General features: G+C 41.4%; 1 protein-coding gene across 1 annotated transcript in view; it reads left to right on the forward strand.

The window, feature by feature from the left end:
* LOC139266001 (thioredoxin reductase-like selenoprotein T) overlaps positions 1–21,218 on the forward strand; it is a 46,963-nt gene extending 25,745 nt beyond the window's left edge. Inside the window, exons 2-6 of the mRNA XM_070883726.1 lie at positions 4,274–4,384; positions 6,376–6,502; positions 9,765–9,852; positions 19,495–19,650; positions 20,247–21,218. Coding sequence (XP_070739827.1) covers positions 4,274–4,384; positions 6,376–6,502; positions 9,765–9,852; positions 19,495–19,619 — 451 coding nt within the window. The 3' untranslated portion in view covers positions 19,620–19,650; positions 20,247–21,218. The remainder of the gene's footprint in view (positions 1–4,273; positions 4,385–6,375; positions 6,503–9,764; positions 9,853–19,494; positions 19,651–20,246) is intronic.
* Positions 21,219–22,387: the final 1,169 nt, after the last annotated feature.

Genomic DNA, 22,387 nt, shown 5'->3' on the forward strand with positions numbered 1-22,387 from the left:
TAGCAGGACTTCTCTGCTTTTATACTCTATCCCCCTTGCAATAAAGGCCAACATTCCATTTACCTTCCTGATTACTTGCTGTACCTGCATACTAACTTTTTGTGTTTCATGCACAAGGACCCCCAGGTTTGTCTGTACTGCAGCACTTTGTAATTTTTCGGCATTTGAATTATAATTTGCTTTTCTGGGTTTTTTTCTGCCGAAGTGGATAACCTCACATTTTCCCACATTATACTCCCATCTGCCAAATTTTTGCCCACGCATTTAGTCTGTCTATATCCCTTTTCAGATTTCTGGTGTCCTCCTCACAATTTACTCTCCCACCCATCTTTGTATCATCAGCAAACTTAGCTACGTCCCTTCATCCAAGTCATTAATATAGATTGTAAATAGTTGAGGCTCCAGCACTGATCCCTGCAGCACCCCACTTGCTACTGTTTGCCAACCGGAAAATGACCCATTTATCCCGACTCTCTGTTTTCTGTTAGTTAGCCAATCCTCTATCCATTCTAATATATTACCCCCAACCCCGTGAACTTTTATCTTGTGCAGTAACCTTTTATGTAGCACCTTATTGAATGCCATTTGCTTATTTCTTGTCTCGCAACTCCTCTGGAAATATCTGATGAGGACAGGTTCAAGTTTAGCTGTGATTAAATAGTCCGCAATTACCAAGGTTCACTTATAGAAAAATAACTTTCATTTATATAGCGCCTTTCATGGCCTCAATGTCCCAGAGCGCTTTATAGCTAGTGTAGTACCCTTTTGCAGTGTAGTCACTGTTGTAATATAGGAAATGCAGCAGCCAATTTGCAAACAGCAATTACATAAATTACCAGATAATCAGTTTTTAATGATGTTTAATGAATAAATATTGGCCAGGATAGCAGGAGTACTCTTTGCTTTTCTTCAAAAAGTGCCATGGGATCTTTTACAACCACCCGAGAGGGAATTAAGGTGAAAGCCAAATCAGGAATACCCAGAAAAGGAAATTAGGGTAATTTTTTATTTCAGTTTAGTGGTATCATTATGCAAGCGGAAGTTAGTTTAAATTTCAGTTCAGTCTGGTGGGCCAATGGAGAGTTCTTGCTATAATGACATTGAGCAAATCCACCCAAGAATGAGAAGATTTGCTTATTTCTGCACTTCTATCATGGGATTTCCAGTGTTGTGCAATAAATGCTGCAAAATTTCCTTTCTGGTGGTGGTTTAAAAAGAAAGACAGACTTGGATTTATATAGCGCCTTTCACGACCACTAGACGTCTCAAAGTGTTTAACAGCCAATGAAGTACTTTTTGGAGTGTAGTCACTGTTGCAATGCAGCTTTATTGGTTGTAACCTAAAATTGAAAACATTGGGCACAAATGCTGATGTAGGATTACGTTTTTAAATTGGAAAACTTCATCAAATTGGATCTTTACAGCAACGATTAATGTTTCCAAAGTGTGGCTCGCATAGAACATGTCTGAATCCTTTACAGGGCAGAGGGACAAAAAGGTGGATGCCGAGCAAGAAACAAACAAAAAACAGAAACCAGGAAGGAGGGGGCAAAAGCATAGTCAGAGAGAAGGGCTTTAAAGGGGATTTCTGAAAGCAACAAGGGAAGTTGCAATGATGAGGAATTTAGCAGAAGTGCACCTGTCGTTTTGTAGTGCTGACTGTCCTACACTCGGTGAAGTTTGCTGGAACTACATTCCATGATTAAAATCACTCAAAGATTACTAGAAATATTTTATTAACCAGATCGTTCTCTTGTGTACAGGACTCCAAACAGGTAGGCTGGTATTCATGGCATTCTTACACTGTTAGCTGTGTGTCAGCTGTGGCTCAGTGGGTAGCACGCTCGCCTCTGAGTCAAAAGGTTGTGGGTTCAAGTCCCACTCCAGGAACCTGAGTACAAAAATCTAGGCTGACACTCTAGTGCAGTACTGAGGGAGAGCTGCACTGTCGGAGGTGCCATCCTTTCAGATGAGATGTTAAACCGAGGCCCCATCTGCTCTCGGGTGGATATAAAAGATCCCATGGCGAAGAAGAGCAGGGGCGTTATCCCCGGTGTCATGGCCAATATTTATCTCTTAATCAACATAACAAAAACAGATTATCTGGTCATTATCACATTGCTGTTTGTGGGAGCTTGCTGTGCACAAATTGGCTGCCACGTGTCCCACGTTACAACAGTGACTACACTCAAAGTACTTTGTTGGCTGTAAAGCATTTTGAGACGTCCGGTGATCGTGAAAGGTGATATATAAATGTAAGTCTTTCTGTATGTGCGCTATTGTCTCTCTGCTGTTGTCCCGTTACACTCAATATGGAGTATCTAACCTCCCGATTGCCAGCAGTAATTGGAAACCCACGAGCTGATGTTTGATTTGGACCATTTTGCGCTTTCCTTCGACTCGAGTGACATGATGTGTATGGAAACCGCTCATTAGTCTCCATGCCTGCCTAGAATTCATTCCCTAATGCACTTCATTTGTTTTTAATTCTCTTCATCTTTATCAACCTGGTTTGCTCGATTTAAAAAAAAAAAAAAAAAATTCAATTCAATTCAACTGTCGAAGGCAATTGACAATCTCTTTACAATAATGGACTTTCTCAGTAAATGGAAAGTATCACTTCGATACTTGTTTCTCCTCTATAGATCAAATACAAGTGTGCTGGGAACTGGGCAGAGGGTCGATGTTCTGCACATTAAATAGTCATTTGGAACCTAGATTTTTTTCCGCTTCTAACATCTGCTGTGCTGCCATGCTGAGCAGCAAATGTCTTTCCAATGTGATTTTGGTTGGCTGACTGCTATTTTTGCCACAGTGGCAGAGAGAATCTAAAAGCTTTTTTTTTTTAATTTCAACTATATTTTATCTTAACTTTTACTTTTAAAGTGCAATTTTGTGATTGCCTGATTAATGGAATCAAAAACCCCAATAAAAACCTCTTCATGCTGCTATGTGCATTTTATTATCACGTGTATAAATGTTGCTCAATTTATAGGTAAAGTCTGCGGCCCTCTTTAGATCGCACTGCATTGTGCCACAAGTCACGGCAACCTATAATGTTTTTCCAATTTCTTCCCCAGCCCCCTTTTCTGCAGAAGCTTGGCCCTTGCTGGGGCGCGCTGATAGCTTTCTGGTACCTCGATAAATTACTCAGTTCTCTTGGGTCAGTAGGATATAAGAATGTTCCGGATGTTGGTGAAGTCCAGAACCAGGGGTCACAGTCTAAGGATAAGGGGTAAGCCATTTAGGACCGAGATGAGGAGAAACTTCTTCACTCAGAATTGTGAACCTGTGGAATTCTCTACCACAGAAAGTTGTTGAGGCCAGTTCGTTAGATATGTGCAGAAGGGAGTTAGATGTGGCCCTTATGGCTAAAGGGATCAAGGAGTATGAAGAGAAAGCAGGAATGGGGTACTGAAGTTGCATGATCAGCCATGATATTGAATGGTGGTGCAGTCTCGAAGGGCTGAATGGCCTACTCCTGCACCTATTTTCTATGTTTCTATAATATGCGGCTGTGGGAAGCAGCATAGCTGAACCTGTCCAACTGAGAACACCCACACATTTTGACTTTCCAGTATCAGTAATTGGATAACCATCAGGGTAGGAAACCCTGGCTGATTTCCCCCCTCCCCCTTAGTTTATGGGTGCTGAGATAAGCTGACTCAGCATACAAATCAAACCTGGTGCCTTCTGCTCTGATCATATGTTGCATTGGGTGGGCATAGTCTTTATCCACAAGCCCATCGGGGTTATAAAGCTAATGCTACGAAACTGTTCTGATAGCTTTAAAAATCTTCAGTTCCACTTTGCTTTCCAAAGAAATCATCATCATAGGAAGTCCCTTGGAATTGAGGAAGACTTGCTTCCACTCTTAAAATGAGCCCTTAGGTGGTTGAGCAGTCCAATACGAGAGCCACAGTCCCTGTCACAGGTGGGACAGATAGTCGTTGAGGGTAAGGGAGGGTGGGACTGGTTTGCTGCACGCTCTTTCCGCTGCCTGCGGTTGATTTCTGCATGCTTGCGCCGATGAGACTCGCGGTGCTCAGCACCCTCCCGGATGCAATTTCTCCACTTAGGGTGGTCTTTGACCAGGGACTCCAGGTGTCGGTGGGGATGTCGCACTTTTATCAGGGAGGCTTTAAGGGTGTCCTTGTAATGTTTCCTCTGCCCACCTTTGGCTCATTTGTCATGAAGCATATAAAGAATACATCTCGCTGAAACAGATGATTTAGTCCATACAACTAATTATATTTCTCCCTTTTTTCATTAGTATCTCCTGAGGATACAGGAGGGTGTTTGAGGAGTATACGCGGGTTATTAGCCAGCGGTATCCCGACATCCGAATTGAAGGAGAAAATTACCTTCCACAACCTATCTACAGGTAATTGGAATTAAAATTCTGTTTTTTAAAAAAAAAAGAGAAGTTTTGTTTTGAAAAGTGACTTGTGGTCTTTCTCAAGGAGCCGACTGTTGTAACCTCCTTCCTGGATGGTGATGGGTGAATATGTTGCTCGAGTATCTGCTGTCAGCAATGAATGTGGATTTAGTGACACATACAAATTTATTTGTCTTCAAGACAACTTAGAGAAAGGTCGCTTCAGTTTTAAAGTTTGACTTCTGGTAGAGATTGGATTAGAGTTATACTAACCATCAGATTTTCTCCAGAAGATAAATTTTGCCAATTGGTGATGCGTCAAAAATGTGTGCTTATTAACAAAACCGGGTGTGGCGGAGGATCTAGTGAAGGATTTTGACTGGCTATACCATTTGGTTTGACTCATTTAATGCTGATAAGTGTAAAGTTTTGAACATTAGTTGAGTCAAATGGCAATGGGAGATTTTGAAAGGGTGTTGGGACTGAAGGTAGACTTTCGGTTCATAAACAATATGGTGAAACAAGTTTTTTTTTAAAGTTAAAAGAATATTGGGATATAGAGCCACAACTGGAGTTTTGAGGCTTTACAATTCACTGGTCAGACCTAGAATATTGGGTTCATTTCTAGTCACTATCATGAAAATTGTGCAGCGAAATGCCACCAGAGAGATTGCAAGAGTGAAGGGACTGAGCGAAAGTCTAGAAAAAAGGTGGTCCATTGAAGCGTAAAAAATAACATCTGATGAAATCATCATCATAGGCAGTCCCTCGGAATCGAGGAAGACTTGCTTCCACTCCTGAAGTGAGTTCTTTGGTGGCTGAACAGTCCAATACAAGAGCCACAGACTCTGTCACAGGTAGGACAGATAGTCGTTGAGGGAAGGGGTTGATGGGACTGGTTTGCCGCACGCTCTTTCCACTGTCTGCGCTTGATTTCTGCATGCTCTCGGCGTTGAGACTTGAGGTGCTCAGCGCCCTCCCAGATGCACTTCCTCCACTTAGGGTGGTCTTGGGCCAGGGGCTCCCAGGTGTCAGTGGGGATGTCGCACTTTATCAGGGAGGCTTTGAGGGTGCCTTGTAACGTTTCCTCTGCCCACCTTTGGCTCATTTGCCTATGATGAGGTAAACCTCAGATACTACTTTAAAGTAAGCCAGGGGCATGAAACCAGGGGAGATAGAGTATACTTAAAATTGGTATTAGGAACATCTTTACTCAAAGATGGCTAAATCCTTGGAACAATTTGGCATGCGGGGTAGCAGAAAGTATTAGAGATGTCCCAAATACAACTGGATGCTCTAATGACAAAGTTGTGGGAAACTGAAAGCTTGCATTTCTATAATGCCTTATTACCTCCTTGGGTGTTGACGCACTTGACAGCTAATGGAGTACTTTGGAAGTGTAGTCACTCTTGTCGCATAAGTAATTACAGTTGCCAAATAGCAAATTAAATAAATATCCGATGAATCTGTTTCTTGTTTGGTGTTATTGGTGTGGGAAATTGTTGGCCAGGACACCGAGAACTCCATGTGCTTCTTTGAATAGTACCGTGGCATCTAACCAGCAGATGGGACCTCTGATCAACCTCTTATCCAAAAGATGGCACTTCTGTTAATCCAGCACACCTTCAGTACTACACTATAGTGTCGGCTTGGATGCTGTACTCAAGCCCTGGAGTAGGGCTTAGACCCACAACTTTGACTCCAAGGTGAGAGTACTATTGCAGAGCCAAGCTGATGTGGTGATCGAGGGGTGATGAGCCAAATGTCCGTTGTTTCTTCTTAACTTTCCTTGGGTTTTCTTACTGTCCAGTAGTTTAATGAATTGACCAATGAGGAGCATTAACTGTTGCAACAGTCATTGACCGCCTATGCTTTTCTGTTCTGATCAAGGGGTTTAATATTGATGTACAGGAGCACAGAGGAGAAAGCAGGGCTAATGTATATTAATATACCAAAGCATTTAACTTTGATCATTGTTTTGTGTTCTCTCATTTCAGACATATAGCATCCTTTCTATCCGTCTTCAAGCTAGTCTTAATAGGACTAATTATAGTTGGTCGAGACCCCTTTCCTAGTTTGGGCATGGAAGCACCTAGCATCTGGCACTGGAGTCAGCAGAACAAGGTAACTCTTACAGAAAAACTGCTATAGTAGTAGCAAATTTCTCCCAAATATAATGTTTAAAAATAAGTCGGGCAGCAGGATGTAAGCTGCGCTTCTACCGAAAAACGCTATACTTGTGCGACATGATTGCTTGAGGATACTTAAGTTGTTTAACTCCGAAGTCATTCTTTTCATTTGAATTATCATGCCATGGAACAAGGACTTGAAGACACACAAAAGTTTCTCTTGAGTCAGTGAGGTGCATGAGAGCTGCCGACAGTAATGTAGCTTAGATTGGTAACTCAGCAATGTACAGGATCATGGATTCAACGCATTGTGCAACATGTTGATGTCATATTTAGAATTTGAGAAGTAACTTCCAGTCACTCTGACTCATTTTGAAAATTGCTCTACAAACAGCATTTGTGTTTCAACTATTAACAAATCGTTTACGATATTATAAATTGCTGAATATGTCAAACTTCCTGGTACAGGTTATTGGCTGGAACTTTGCCAAATTTTTATCCCAGGCCACTAAATAGCTAATCAAGATTCATTGATAGTAACTGGTGCGCCCAGTGTTAATCTCTCACAATGGTTCAAATTGGTACTATACAGCTAGTTGTATATGTTATGAAATGTGTTTTTTTTTGTTCTCTTCAAAAACCACACAATACACTGTTCTTGACTTATTTGCCAATGCTGCTGTTTCAACTGGCTGTTAAGATGGAAGAGCTCCTGTGGGGCATGTGCCTAGATCTGCTTGGCAACTCCTTTGCAGTTCAGCCATGATTGGGGGGCATAGGACATTTGTACCTGTGTACTCGACCAACCAGCTCATGAAGTCACCCAAAATGGCTGGAAACAAACTTCTTTGACAGTGATTGTCGCTGTATTGAGGTTACGGCTCGCATGCAATAGCTGCAATCTCCAGACTTTTGCGGTCACAATCAGCGGATAATGGTCGAATCACCTTGCATGGGCATTCTTCCTAAAAAAAAACTTGAGCAGTTCAAGTTCAAACTATTTGTTTTCTATAAGTTTACAACTGTTACCTACCACTAGATGATGCCTGCTTTCCATGCCCCAGCAAAATGGACCACTTCAGAATAGCATGCATACAATTATTTATGTAGAAAAGTTTTTCTAATGGAATTAAGGTTATTTTTGAGGGCTTTTGGACATTTTGGCCTAAACCTACTGACAGAACATAGAATCATAGAAATTTACAGCATGGAAGGAGGTCATTTCAGCCCATCGTGTCCGCGCCGGCCGACCAAGAGCTATCCAGCCTAATCCCACTTTCCAGCTCTTGGTCCGTAGCCCTGTAGGTTACGGCACTTCAAGTGTACATCCAAGTATTTTTTAAATGTGGTGAGGCTTTCTGCCTCTATCATCCTTTCAGGCAGTGAGTTCCAGACCCCCACCACCCCCACTTCCTGTTAAAATATAAAATTCTGTAAGAATGAATCTTGTAGTCCGGAGCAACTTCATTTGTGGAATGGTGTTGTCAAAATTGGACTCTGATGGTTTTAATGCATTTGCATTATCAAAATATAACCTTCATGTACTTTAATTTTGAGTTTCTTTCGACTTTTTTTCCCCCTTTCTTTTCTCTCTTTCCGACCCCCCCTTGCCCCACAACTCCTGCAGGTGCTTGCTATTGTCAGGACACAGTTACAGCATTCCTTCAAATCCCAAGTGGCCACTTTTTTTGTGAGAACATAACATAAGAATTAGGAGCAGGAGTAGGCCATTCGGCCCCTCGAGCTTGCTCCGCCATTCAATAAGATCATGGCTGATCTTCTACCTCAACTCCGCTTGCCTGCACTATCCCCAAATCCCTTGATTCCCTTAATATTCAAAAATCTATCGATCCCTGTCTTGAATATACTCAACAAGTGAGCATCCACAGCCCTCTGGGCTAGAGAATTCCAAAGATTGTGAGGCTGAACAGTATGTGGCTGCAGGCTGCCTGACGATTGAGGAATGCCATCACAGCTGAGCATGAGTACCTACAAATGCATCCTTTCTTGCAGGAGTCACTGGAAAGTAGTCAGCAGCAGGAACACTGGCTAATTTTCATCTTCAGCCCAGAGACATTAAGGCCAGTTGTAGCATTGCTACAACTACCCTGGCTGAGTTATTGCAGCACAGCGCAGACATCGATTCAAACCTGTGATCTACTGCAACTAGCCTCTTCTGCATTTTCCCCCTTGTTGGCAGCAGACCCTTTTGCAGCTTCTGTTCTTTGGAATACCCTTCCTAAAGCCCCCCACTTCTCTCCTCCTCTCTAGATGCTGAGAGGCTGTTCCCACTGGGTTGGCCATTTAGGACTGAGATGAGAAACGTCTCTGCTCAAAGGGCTGCGGATCTTTGGAATTCTCTACCCGAGGGCTGTGCATGCTTGGTCGATGCGTATATTCAAGACTGAGATAGATAGATTTGAGGGCACCAAGGGAATCAAGGGATATGGGGATAGGATGGGAAAGTGGAGTTGATGCAGAAGATCAGCCATGAATCTTAATGAATGGCGGAGCAGGCACAAGGGGCTATATGGCCGACTCGTGCTCCTATCTCTTGTTGTTTGTCTTAAAAGCCTTCTTAAATCCCACCTTTTCGGTTATCTCTTCCAACATGGAACTCTTTTTTTTCTCTTGCTCTGCAAAATGGCTTTGGAGATTAAAGTTAAAAGAATAGTTACTAAAGATAGTCAATCCATACAATATCAACTGAGCCATTGGAAGCTCCATTTTCCTTTTAATTATGGATACAATGGCGAATGCTAGGCCCATGATACTTGTAAATTAATTAAGTTGTATTTTTGAAAAACATTTGTACTCAATGTGGATATATTGCATCTTGTCATCAGGCGCACACCGATTATTTATTTTGACTGCATTCAAATATGAGTAGTTGGTTCTCTCTGGTGCCCACCGGGCAAATAAGGAAAATCTGTACTTGAATGTGACCTACAAAATGAGAGCTAAATTAGAGAAGTGTTTGTCGCACCATTAGTGCGTGTACTGATTCAAGACTGTGCATATAATTTATCCCGAACCATTTACAATTATAATTAGCACATTAATTTGACTTGTACATTATCTGCAGTCCTGCAAAATCACTGGTTGAGTGTGTATTTACATACATTTCTTGTAGTCATCCGTCTGACTTATGTTTAACATTCGCTGTTGATGAAACGTGTAGCTGTGAACCTTATGGGTATTGGGAAGCTTTTCAGTTAGACCATTGCATTAAAACTGACTGCATTTACTTTTTTTAGATCTATGCATGTATGATGGTGTTCTTCCTTAGTAACATGATTGAAAATCAGTGTATGTCTACTGGTGCATTTGAGATTACATTAAATGGTAAGTCATAAGATTGATACTGCTGTACTTTTAAGCAACTGGATTTGTGTTCTCATTTAAATATGATAATCCAGCAAATTTATAGAAATGGTTCTTGTGTACTAAATCAGTGAGAAACACTGGTGAAACACAAACTGAGCTACGAAATCTTTCTGTATTTACAAAATAATGTGAACATTGAATGTAATGACAACAGTTAATAACATCAAATTGTTTTGATGCCCATTTAAGAAATTCCAGGAATGTGAAAAAGGACCAAAAACTGGTTGCATTTTCAGTCACAATTTTGTCCTTTTCAGATGGTATTTTAATGTTTCTACTATATTTAATTGGCTTTGCATTTCTTTCCATGGCTTATCAACAGAATAAGGATAATATTCAACTACAGATAGCCATAGAACTATAAATGTTCACCATTCACCCTTCAGTATCTTTCTGTTGAGTGTATATTCCTATTCCTTACTTTGCCTCATAAAATGCACTTGTATGTTAAATTGTATCTGCGCTCTGTCTGCACATTCCACTAATCTGTTGAGATATTTAACACTTCTGGGTCCCTACTTTTGTGCTAGCAAATTTCAATATCGTGTTCCCTATGCTGAAACAGAGAAAATAGTTGCAGGAGTAGGCCATTCAGCCCTTCGAGTCTGCACCACCATTCAATAAGATCATGGCTGATCATTCACCTCCGTACCCCTTTCCTGCTTTCTCTCCATACACCTTGATCCCTTTAGCCGTAAGGGCCATATCTAACACCCTCTTGAATATATTTAACAAACTGGCATCAACAACTCTCTGCGGTAGAGAATTCCAGAGGTTAACAACTCTGAGTGAAGAAGTTTCTCCTCATCTCTGTCCTAAATGACTTGCCCCTTATCCTTAGACTGTGACCCCTGGTTCTGGGCTTCCCCAACATCGGGAACATTCTTTCTGCATCTAACCTGTCCAGTCCCGTCAGAATTTTATATGTTTCTGAGTTCCCCTCTCTATCTTCTAAACTCCAGTGAATACAGGCCCAGTCGATCCAGTCTCTCCTCATATGTCAGTCCTGCCATCCCGGGAATCAGTCTGGTGAACCTTCGCTGCACTTCCTCAATAGCAAGAACGACCTTCCTCAGATTAGGAGATCAAAACTCAACACAATATTCCAGGTGAGGCCTTGCCAAGGCCCTGTACAACTGCAGTAAGACCTCCCTGCTCCTATACTCAAATTCCCTAGCTGTGAAGGCCAACATGCCATTTGCCACCTTCACCGTCTGCTGAACCTGCATGCCAACTTTCAATGACTGATGTACCATGACACCCAGGTCTCGTTGCACCTCCCCTTTTCCTAATCTGTCGCCATTCAGATAATAATCTGCCTTCATATTTTTGCCACGAAAGTGGATAACCTCACATTTATCCACATTATTCTGCATCTGCCATGCATTTGCTCACTCACCTAACCTGTCTAAATCACCCTGCAGCCTCTTAGCTACCTCCTCACAGTTCACACCGCCATCCAGCTTACTGTCGTCTGCAAACTTGGAGATATTACACTCAATTCCTTCATCTAAATCATTAATGTATATTGTAAATAGCTGGGGTCTCGGCACTGAGCCCTGCGGCACCCCACTAGTCACTGCCTGCCATTCTGAGAAGGACCCGTTTATCCCGACTCTGCTTCCTGTCTGCCAACCAGTTCCCTATCCACGTCAATACATTACCCCCAATACCATATGCTTTAATTTTGCACACTAATCTCTTGTGTGGGACCTTGTCAAAAGCCTTTTGAAAGTCCAAATACACCACATCCACTGCTTCTCCCTTGTCCACTCTACTAGTTACATCCTCAAAAAAATTCTAGAAGATTTGTCAAGCATGATTTCCCTTTCATAAAGCTGACTTGGATCGATCCTGTCACTGCTTTCCAAATGCGCTACTATTTCATCTTTAATAATTGATTCCAACATTTTCCCCACTACTGATGTCAGGCTAACCGATCTATAATTCCCTGTTTTCTCTCTCCCTGCTTTTTAAAAAAGTGTTGTTACATTAGCTACCCTCCAGTCCATAGGAACTGATCCAGAGTCAATCGACTGTTGGAAAACTATCACCAATGCATCCACTATTTCTAGGGCCACTTCCTTAGTCTGTATCCCAGAGTACTTATCAGGCCCTGGGGATTTATCGGCCTTCAATCTCATCAATTTCCCTAACACAATTTCCTGTCTAATAAGGATTTCCTTCAGTTCTTCCTTCTCGCTAGATCCTCGGTCCTCTAGTATTTCAGGAAGGTTATATGTGTCTTCTTTTGTGAAGACAGAACCAAAGTATTTGTTCAATTGGTCTGCCATTTGTTTATTCCCCATTATAAATTCACCTGATTCTGACTGCAAAGGACCTACGTTTGTCTTCTCTAATCCTTTTTCTCTTCACATATCTATAGAAGCTTTTGCAGTCAGTTTTTATGTTCCCAGCAAGCTTCCTCTCATACTCTATTTTCCCCCTCCTAATTAAACCCTTTGTCCTCCTCTGTTGAATTTTAAATTTCTCCCAGTCCTCAGATTTGCTGCTTTTTCTAGCCAATTTATATGCCTCTTCCTTGGATTTAGCACTATCTGTAATTTCCCTTGTTAGCCACTATTGAGCAACCTTCCCCATTTTGTTTTTACTCCAGACAGAGATGTACAATTGCTGAAGTTCATCCATGTGATCTTTAAATGTTTGCCATTGCCTATCCACCGTAAACCCTTTAAGTATCATTCACCAGTCTATTCTAGCCAATTCACGTCTCATACCATCGAAGTTACCTTTCCTTAAGTTCAGGACCCTAGTCTCTGAATTAACACTGTCACTCTCCATCTTAATAAAGAAATCTACCATATTATGGTCACTCTTCCCCAAGGGGCCTCGCACAACAAGATTGCTAATTAGTCCTTTCTCATTGCACATCACCCAGTCTAGGATGGCCAGCTCTCTAGTTGGTTCCTCGACATATTGGTCCAGAAAACCATCCCTAATACACTCCAGGATATCCTTCTCCATCATATTGCTACCAGTTTGGTTAGCCCAATCTATCTATAGATTAAAGTCGCTCATGATAACTGCTGTACCTTTATTGCACGTATCCCTAATTTCTTGTTGATGCTGTCCCCAACCTCACTACTGCTGTTTGATGGTCTGTACACAACTCCCACTAGCATTTTCTGCCCCTTGGTATTTCCGCAGCTCCACCCATACCGATTCCACATCATCCAGGCTAATGTCCTTCCTTACTATTGCGTTAATTTCCTCTTTAGCCAGCAACACTACCTCACCTCCTTGCCTGTTCAGTTAATTACTTATTACAAATACTCCTTGCATTGAGGCACAGAGCCTTCAGGCTTGTCTTTTTAACGCACTTTGTCCCTTTTAGAATTTTGCTGTAATGTGTTCCTTTTTGATTTTTGCCTTGGTTTCTTTGCCCTCCACTTTTACTCTTCTTCTTTCTATCTTTTGCTTCTGCCCCCATTTTACTTCCCTCTGTCTCCCTGCATAGGTTCCCATCCTCCTGCCTATTAGTTTAACCCCTCCCCAACAGCACTAGCAAACACTCCCCCTAGAACATTGGTTCTGGTCCTGCCCAGGTGCAGACCTTCCGGTTTGTACTGGTCCCACCTCCCCCAGAACCGGTTCCAATGTCCCAGGAATTTGAATCCCTCCCTCCTGCACCACTCCTCAAACCATGTATTCATCTTAGCTATATTTCCCATAAAGTTGACCCAGCACTGGCACCTAGAATGCACCGCTTCCAACCCTTCTACAATCTGAGCAGCACTCGCTATTCGTAATCTTGTTTCTTGTCTGTCAACCAACTTTCTATCCATGCAGTTCTATTTCATGTTATATCATAGGCCTGAATTTTTCTAGTAAGTCTCTTGAGATACCATCTCTATTGCCGCCTTAAAATTCATATACAGTACCTCTGAATTCCCTTTATCCATTTGTCACTTCTTGGCCGGAGGGTGGGGGGAAACGAAGCTGTTAAATTTGTCAAACACGACTTGGCTGTAACACATCCATGCTATCTCCTTGATTATCACACATTTTAGCTTGACTTGTGGCTTTTAAAAGTTTTCCCCCAATTGATAGACTAACTGTTCTACAATCACCCACTTTATCCTCGTCTCTGTTTTTGAACAGAGGTCTTAAATTGGCTCTTCTGCAGTCCCCTAGAACAATTTACGTGTCTAAGGATGATTGAAAAATTGTAAGCAGAGCTTTTCCTATCTCATCTCTGACTTCCTTTAGTAGCTTAGAGTGCATCTCGTCGCGGCACGATTTATCCACCCTGGGATTGATCCTGGTGTTGCTAAAAGACGAGATAAATACCATAATAAGTTGTACTACTAAGTACTTAAAGCAATATTCTTTGATATTCAAGGCCTCTAAGTTGACTTCTTTCTGTCGTAAAGCAGATCCAGTTCGGTTAAGGATTATTAGTTTTGTACAGTTACCTCTCCTGCACTGCAATTCTGCAGTATGCCATTGTCCACTTTTGTTCTTGGTATGTTGCCTCCCTGGTGCAAGGGTCAAGGATGTCTCCGAGCGAGTGCAGGACATTCTGAAAAGGGAGGGAGAACAGCCAGTTGTCGTGATGCACATTGGTACCAACGACATAGGTTAAAAAAAGGGATAAGGTCCTACGAGACGAATTTAAGGAGCTAGGAGTTAAATTAAAAAGTAGGACCTCAAAAGTAGTAATCTCGGGATTGCTACCAGTGCCACGTGCTAGTCAGAGTAGGAATCGCAGGATAGCACAGATGAATACGTGGCTTGAGCAGTGGTGCAGCAGGGAGGGATTCAAATTCGTGGGGCATTGGAACAGGTTCTGGGGGAGGTGGGACCAGTACAAACCGGACGGTCTGCACTTGGGCAGGAACGGAACCAATGTCCTAGGGGGAGTGTTTGCTAGTGCTGTTGGTGAGGAGTTAAACTAATATGGCAGGGGGATGGGAACCAATACAGGGAGACAGAGGGAAACAAAAAGGAGACAAAAACAAAAGACAGAAAAGAGATGAGTAAAAGTGGAGGGCAGAGAAACCAAAGGCAAGAAACAAAAAGGGCCACTGAATATAAAAGGGCTGCAGGAGGGGTAAAAACTAAAAATCATGGTTGAAAAACTAGGATGAAAACACTCTACCTAAATGCACGCAGCATTAGAAATAAAGTAAATGAGTTGACGGCACAAATCATTACAAATGGGTATGATTTGGTGGCCATTACAGAAACATGGTTGCAAGGTGGCCAAGACTGGGAATTAAACATACAGGGGTATCTGACGATTCAGAAAGAGAGGCAAGAAGGGAAAGGAGGTGGGGTAGCTCTGTTAATAAAGGATGATATCAGGGCAGTTGTGAGGGATGATATTGGCTCCAATGAACAAAATGTTGAATCATTGTGGGTGGAGATTAGCGATAGTAAGGGGAAAAAGTCACTGGTCGGCGTAGTTTATAGGCCCCCAAATAATAACTTCATGGTGGGGCGGGCAATAATCAAGGGAATAATGGAGGCATGGGAAAAAGGAACGGCAGTAGTTATGGGGGATTTTAACCTAAATATCGATTGGTCAAATCAAATCGCAGAGGGTAGCCTGGAGGAGGAATTCATAGAATGCATACGGGATTGTTTCTTAGAACAGTATGTAACAGAGTCTACAAGGGAGCAAGCCATTTTGGATCTGGTCCTGTGTAACGAGACAGGAAAAATAAACGATCTCCTCGTAAAAGATCCCCTCGGAATGAGTGATCACAATATGGTTGAATTTGTAATACAGATTGAGGATGAGGAAGTTATGTCAGAAACGAGCGTACTATGCTTAAACAAAGGGGACTACAGTGGGATGAGGGCAGAGTTGGCTAAAATAGACTGGAAACGAGGACTAAACGGTGGCACAATTGAGGAACAGTGGAGGACTTTTAAGGAGCTCTTTCATAATGCGCAACAAAAATATATTCCAGTGAAAAAGAAGGGCGGCAAGAGAAGAGATAACCAGCCGTGGATAACCAAGGAAATAAAGGAAAGTATCAAATCAAAGACCAATGCGTATAAGGTGGCCAAGGTTGGTGGGAAACTAGAGGATTGGGAAAATTTTAAGCAACAGCAAAGAATGACTAAAAAAGCAATAAAGAAAGGGAAGATAGATTACGAAGGTAAACTTGCGCAAAACATAAAAACAGATAGTAAAAGCTTTTACAGATATATAAAACGGAAAAGAGTGACTAAAGTAAATGTTGGTCCCTTAGAAGATGAAAAGGGGGATTTAATAATGGGAAATGTGGAAATGGTTGAGACCTTAAACAATTATTTTGCTTCCGTCTTCACAGTTGAAGACACAAAAACCATGCCAAAAATTGCTGGTCATAGGAACGTGGGAAGGGAGGACCTTGAGATGATCACTATCACTAGGGAGGTAGTGCTGGACAGACTAATGGGACTGAAGGTAGACAAGTCCCCTGGTCCTGATGAAATGCATCCCAGAGTATTAAAAGAGATGGCGGAAGTTATAGCAGATGCATTTGTTATAATCTACCAAAATTCTCTGGACTCTGGGGAGGTACCAGCGGATTGGAGAGCAGCTAATGTAACGCCTCTGTTTAAAAAAGGGGGCAGGCAAAAGGCAGGTAACTATAGGCCGGTTAGTTTAACATCTGTAGTGGGGAAAATGCTTGAAACTATCATTAAGGAAGAAATAGCGGGACATCTGGATAGGAATAGTACAATCAAGCAGACGCAGCATGGATTCATGAAGGGGAAATCATGTTTAACTAATTTACTGGAATTCTTTGAGGATATAACGAGCATGGTGGATAGAGGTGTACCGATGGATGTGGTGTATTTAGATTTCCAAAAGGCATTCGATAAGGTGCCACACAAAAGGTTACTGCAGAAGATAAAGGTACGCGGAGTCAGAGGAAATGTATTAGCATGGATAGAGAATTGGCTGGCGAACAGAAAGCAGAGAGTCGGGATAAATGGGTCCTTTTCCGGTTGGAAATCAGTGGTTAGTGGTGTGCCACAGGGATCGGTACTGGGACCACGACTGTTTACAATATACATAGATGACCTGGAAGAGGGGACAGAGTGTAGTGCAACAAAATTTGCAGATGACACAAAGATTAGTGGGAAAGCGGGTTGTGTCGAGGACTCAGAGAGGCTGCAAGGAGATTTGGATAGGTTAAGCGAATGGGCTAAGGTTTGGCAGATGGAATACAATGTCGGAAAGTGTGAGGTCATCCACCTTGGAGGGAAAAAAAAACAGTAAAAGGGAATATTATTTGAATGGGGAGAAATTACAACATGCTGTGGTGCAGAGGGACCTGGAGGTCCTTGTGCATGAAACTCTTAGGGTCCTTGTGCATGAATCCCAAAATGTTAGTTTGCAGGTGCAGCAGGTAATCAGGAAGGCAAATGGAATGTTGGCCTTCATTGCGAAAGGGATGGAGTACAAAAGCAGGGAGGTGTTGCTGCAACTGTATAAGGTATTGGTAAGGCCGCACCTGGAGTACTGCATGCAGTTTTGGTCACCTTACTTAAGGAAGGATATACTAGCTTTGGAAGGGGTACAGAGACGATTCACTAGGCTGATTCGAGAAATGAGGAGGTTGCCTTATGATGATAGATTGAGTAGACTGGGTCTTTACTCCTTGGAGTTCAGAAGGATGAGGGGTGATCTTATAGAAACATTTAAAATCATGAAAGGGATAGACAAGATAGAGGCAGAGAGGTTGTTTCCATTGGTGGGGGAGACTAGAACTAGGGGGCACAGCCTCAAAATACGGAGGAGCCAATTTAAAACTGAGTTGAGAAAGAATTTCTTCTCCCAGAGGGTTGTGAATCTGTGGAATTCTCTGCCCAAGGAAGCAGTTGAGGCTGGCTCATTGAATGTTTTCAAGTCAAAGATAGATAGATTTTTAAGCAATAAGGGAATTAAGGGTTACGGGGAGAGGGCGGGTAAGTGGAGCTGAGTCCACGACCAGATCAGCCATGATCTTATTAAATGGCGGAGCAGGCTCGAGGGGCTAGATGGCCTACTCCTGTTCCTAATTCTTATGTTCTTATGTTCCTTGCTGTGTTTATGCTAAATAGTGTTTTGTTACCTGCTGTAATCCTTGAGTCATAACCTCTGACACATACATTACTTATGTACTGCCACAGTGTCTTAATGTAGAAGGAGTGACCTATCCACCATCAGAGAGTGGTGGATGGATCGATTCCCTCTGGATTGGTCGCTAACAGTAGCAGGTATCACTTTCGCACAGTGATATTTGTTTCTTTCTCGGGTTCATGATAAATCCGATTACAGGAATCCTGCGTCACTATTTGTCTGGTCGGCTATTGTATTTTTGACGCCATTAAAAGCAAAGTCTAGCTTCTCTCTCTTTAGATCCCGTCTCTCCACTGCCATGCCCATGGGTGCCTTACTGTGAGGGCATGGTGGGTTAAGGAACTGCTCTTTACCTTTTGGCAATGACATTCTTGATCCAGCTGCTTGAAGTTGTCTGAAGGCACCAAGGAGAGACGCTGTTTCTCCCTTTTCCCCTGCCCTCACTCCCAGGTGTTCTCTGCGCAGCTGTGGAACCACTATTTTTCTTTCCCCTGTTATTCACTCTGATGGCACAACTTAAATTGGAAAGTTGCCATGTGTATAATCGCATGAGTGAACTTGTGTTCTAAAATTGTATAGAGAAGCGCACCAGCAATGAACTAGTGCCACCCAGGGTGACAGTCGCAGAGCAATATGCAAACAGATTTTCTGGCTGCCCATTATTTATACGGTTTGCACATGTCTGGTTATAGATGCAGGTAATCAGTGTTAGGTAGCACAATAGCTTCTTCATAAGCTTCTGATGTTATGCCTTTGGGGTGTTCTATTCAGTTGTGTGATGAATGAATATTCCACCATGCTTAGATTTGTATAAACCTGTTGCAATGCAGTAACCCAAATGGGCAAGTCAAGCTTCCTGTACAAGAATTAACCACATAGCTCTCATCAGGAGCTTCCCTTATGAATTAAAGAATTTTAGCAAAATTTCTTGATTTAGCATAATATATGATTCATAGAGCTATGCTAGACCTCTAATTCAACAGCAAAATCAACAACTTATATTTATATAATGCCTTTAACGTAATAAAATGTTCCAAGGCGCTTCACAGGAGTGTTATCAAAAAAAATGTTTTGACAGCGAGCCATATAAAAAGATGTTAGGCCAGGTGACCAAAAGCTTGGTCGAAGAGGTAGGTTTTAAGGAGGAAAGATATGTGGAGAGGTGGGGAGATTTAAGGAAGGAATTCCAGAGCTTAGGACCATGGCAGCTGAAGGCACAACCGCCAATGGTGGAGCATTTAAAATTGGGGATGTTCAAAGTGCCAGAATAGGCAGGGCGCAGAGGTTTAGGGGGATTATTGGGCTGGAGGAGATTACAGAAGTGAGGATAAACCAAGAACGAAAGCTTCACTAAATATTTTCCATACATTATATAGCCTATTTTGGGATAGGGGTCTAGCGTTTGTTTTGTATGGATTCGAACTAGTCCATCCAAATCTGAAGTTCTCCCTCATACCATCCTACCCAAAATGCCAATAATTAATGTAACACAAACTTTTTATTCTGTTCTTTAGATGTTCCAGTGTGGTCCAAACTCGAGTCTGGCCATCTCCCATCCATGCAACAACTTGTGCAGATTCTGGACAATGAAATGAAGCTCAATGTACACATGGATTCAATCCCACTTCATCGATCTTAGCTAGATCTTAAGGCATTGGAAAGGCTTTTCTGTGAGTATTCCTTTCAGGTGTAAAATCTTACTTCAAAACTTTGTGTGAATTATATTTGAGGAAATGTCTTTTTATACGGCCTCTGTTTCAGCCTGATTACCACTGATTGCTTGGATAATTTACTGACATTTTTTTTACGTCAATTTTCTTTGGTATAAATTAAACAACTGCTTAAAAAAGTTACATTTTTGTGGGGGGGGTGGGGTGCTTGCGGCAGAATTGGGATCCTTATTGAAACCAACAAATTCACTTATACTTATTGTGACTTTTTAAATTTAAAAAAACCATCTAAAGTATTTTTAAGAGGGGGGAGAAATGGATTTCCCGCTCATGCCCCAGCCCCATTAGGAGAAATAAAATTATTTTTGATGAGCATTGTTGATGAAGTGTGGAGAGGGGCATAGTGAAGCTTTAGATAATTGAATTATTTAACTGGTTATTGACACCCCGTCACTGTATGCACAGTAATATTGCATTAAAAACAGTTTTGTACAGTATTATAGTGGTTGGTACGGAACTAGTTGTGCTGCCTTAATTATTAAAAGGAACCATGCAGAGTTCTCTTGTCTTAGTTTACCTTGTTTTTAATCTTGCAGGAATTTCAGTGGATGTTTTCTGAGAATGGTAAGACTGATGACTATGAAGGACTGCACTTAAAGCAGCGTCGACTGTTTGTGCAGACTGGATGTTCCCCACATCAGTCGTACCGAACCTTCGAAAGCCTCCTCTTTAAAAATGGAAAGGACTTCAGTGCTCGCATACACTGATCATGTTCACCTTGTAGTGTACTGCAAATATATCAGATTGTAATATGAACATAGTTTCTTTTTTATATGTAATTTAATATGACTTTGTGGCGACATTTAATGAAATGATACGGATGACAAATAACAGTTCTGTTATTTTGTGTTTTAAATGAGTGGTATACTATAAATTTTATGTTTGATATTGTAATTTAGAATGTAATTATAATTTAACAGCAGGTGTATTTTTAACCTGTAGCCCTGGTGAAAATCTATTCAAGTACACTCTGTATGTAGTAGGCTAAGGGTTATCTTTTGGTACCTAGTACTAGTGTTGTTAATTTGAAACCATACACTGAAATATTTGCCAACAAGGAAAAGATTTTTTTTGCCCTATCCTAGTGCTTCCAAGTAGCCTGAATACGGTTTTTCATATGATGGAGCAAATATCCATTTCAGTTTATACAATTTTTAAAAATAAACTTGGAGTGTACAGTGTTGGTGATTCAGGAGATGTAATCAGCCAGGTAGGAAAAATAGCACTGAAGTGCTGCCTAAAAGTTAGTTTAAATATGTCTTGGATTGTACAGGGAATAAAATAACCAGCGGAGTAAACTCGGAGCCTAAAGAATTGGAATGATAACCGATATAAGAATAAAATGCCAAGTTTTAACACACTGTAATGTTGGGAGTTGAAAATGGAATTTAAAACAGGAGATTAAAAAACTAAGCTGGCCATTGAACTCATTTGTCGGGGTCACAGGAAGGATTTCACACATGGCGCAGCATTTCTGAAATTTAATTTGAAATAAAATGGAAGACACATTTTTGTTGGTCAATATTTGATTAATGTCACTGAACTGCTTTAGGAATATTGTTTTTTGCATCTGCTTCTGATTATTTGTGTACAGTAAGGCAGAATTTAATATGAATTTTTGCTAACGCCTCAGATATTCCTTCCTTTTGTGAATCTCCTGATTCGCATCCTATGCTTTGGTGCGAATCGAGACATCTGCAACATTCCCTGGATGCCTTGACGGGTGCACTGTGCTTAAATTTGAGATGATGCACACACACACACACATCTTTTCAATGCTTTTACCACCCTTGAGAAGAGAAGTTTAAATCAATTTGCAATATCAAATGGAACATAAACTGAGTCAATTCAGTGAATTATTGGTTGCCACTCACTACACTTTCTATGGGATAGATGGGAAGAAAGCTGAGCAGCCCCAGGACATCATGCCCGATGATGTCATTAATTCTCAACAGATCTCCTCTTCCCACCGTGCAATGTTTTTGGGTGGGGGGGTTGTGGTGGTGAGTGATGATGGGGAAGAACACGGATAGACATCATAAAATACATCACCGATCATAACGGTATTCCTCTTGTAGTAAAATCAGTTGCATCTTAATGTATCAGATGTGCAAAGAAATTATTTTATACTCCATCACAGTGCCGGAAGACTTGAGAGGAGATTGCTGGCACATGACATTTGATTCCTGCAGCTTGAGTTTTCTTGCTCTACAATATTTTCTTCATCAATATGGACGATTTCAAAATGTATGTATCTTTGCATTCTGTAATATCTCTTAGACCCATTAGAAAATGCACTTTATTTTTAAAGAGTATTTGATAACTTTCCTTTTTAAGAAAAAAATCCTTTGCCCATATAAATGAGGAAAAAAAGTATCATTATTCCTAATCTTGCTGACCGATTTGAATTACTTAAAACCTTTGAATTCACATGATGTAAGAATGTCTTGTTGATTGAGTGCATTTTGCACAGTCATGTGTTGTGTTGCTCTCCTTGCAATTTAATTACAATATTTTTCCTCTTTGCTTTATCTGATATAACTTTTTGTGTCCAGCCCAGACCGTCTTAATTGTCTTGTTGTTCTGAGTTCTCATCTTTTGCAGAACAAGTTACACAATGTCATTCTTAGTAAATTTCTTCAAACCTTTCAATAAAGTCTGCTTTTGAGACACGAGG

The sequence above is a fragment of the Pristiophorus japonicus genome, chromosome 6, assembly GCF_044704955.1.
Source record: "Pristiophorus japonicus isolate sPriJap1 chromosome 6, sPriJap1.hap1, whole genome shotgun sequence".
Classification (NCBI taxonomy): domain Eukaryota; kingdom Metazoa; phylum Chordata; class Chondrichthyes; family Pristiophoridae; genus Pristiophorus; species Pristiophorus japonicus.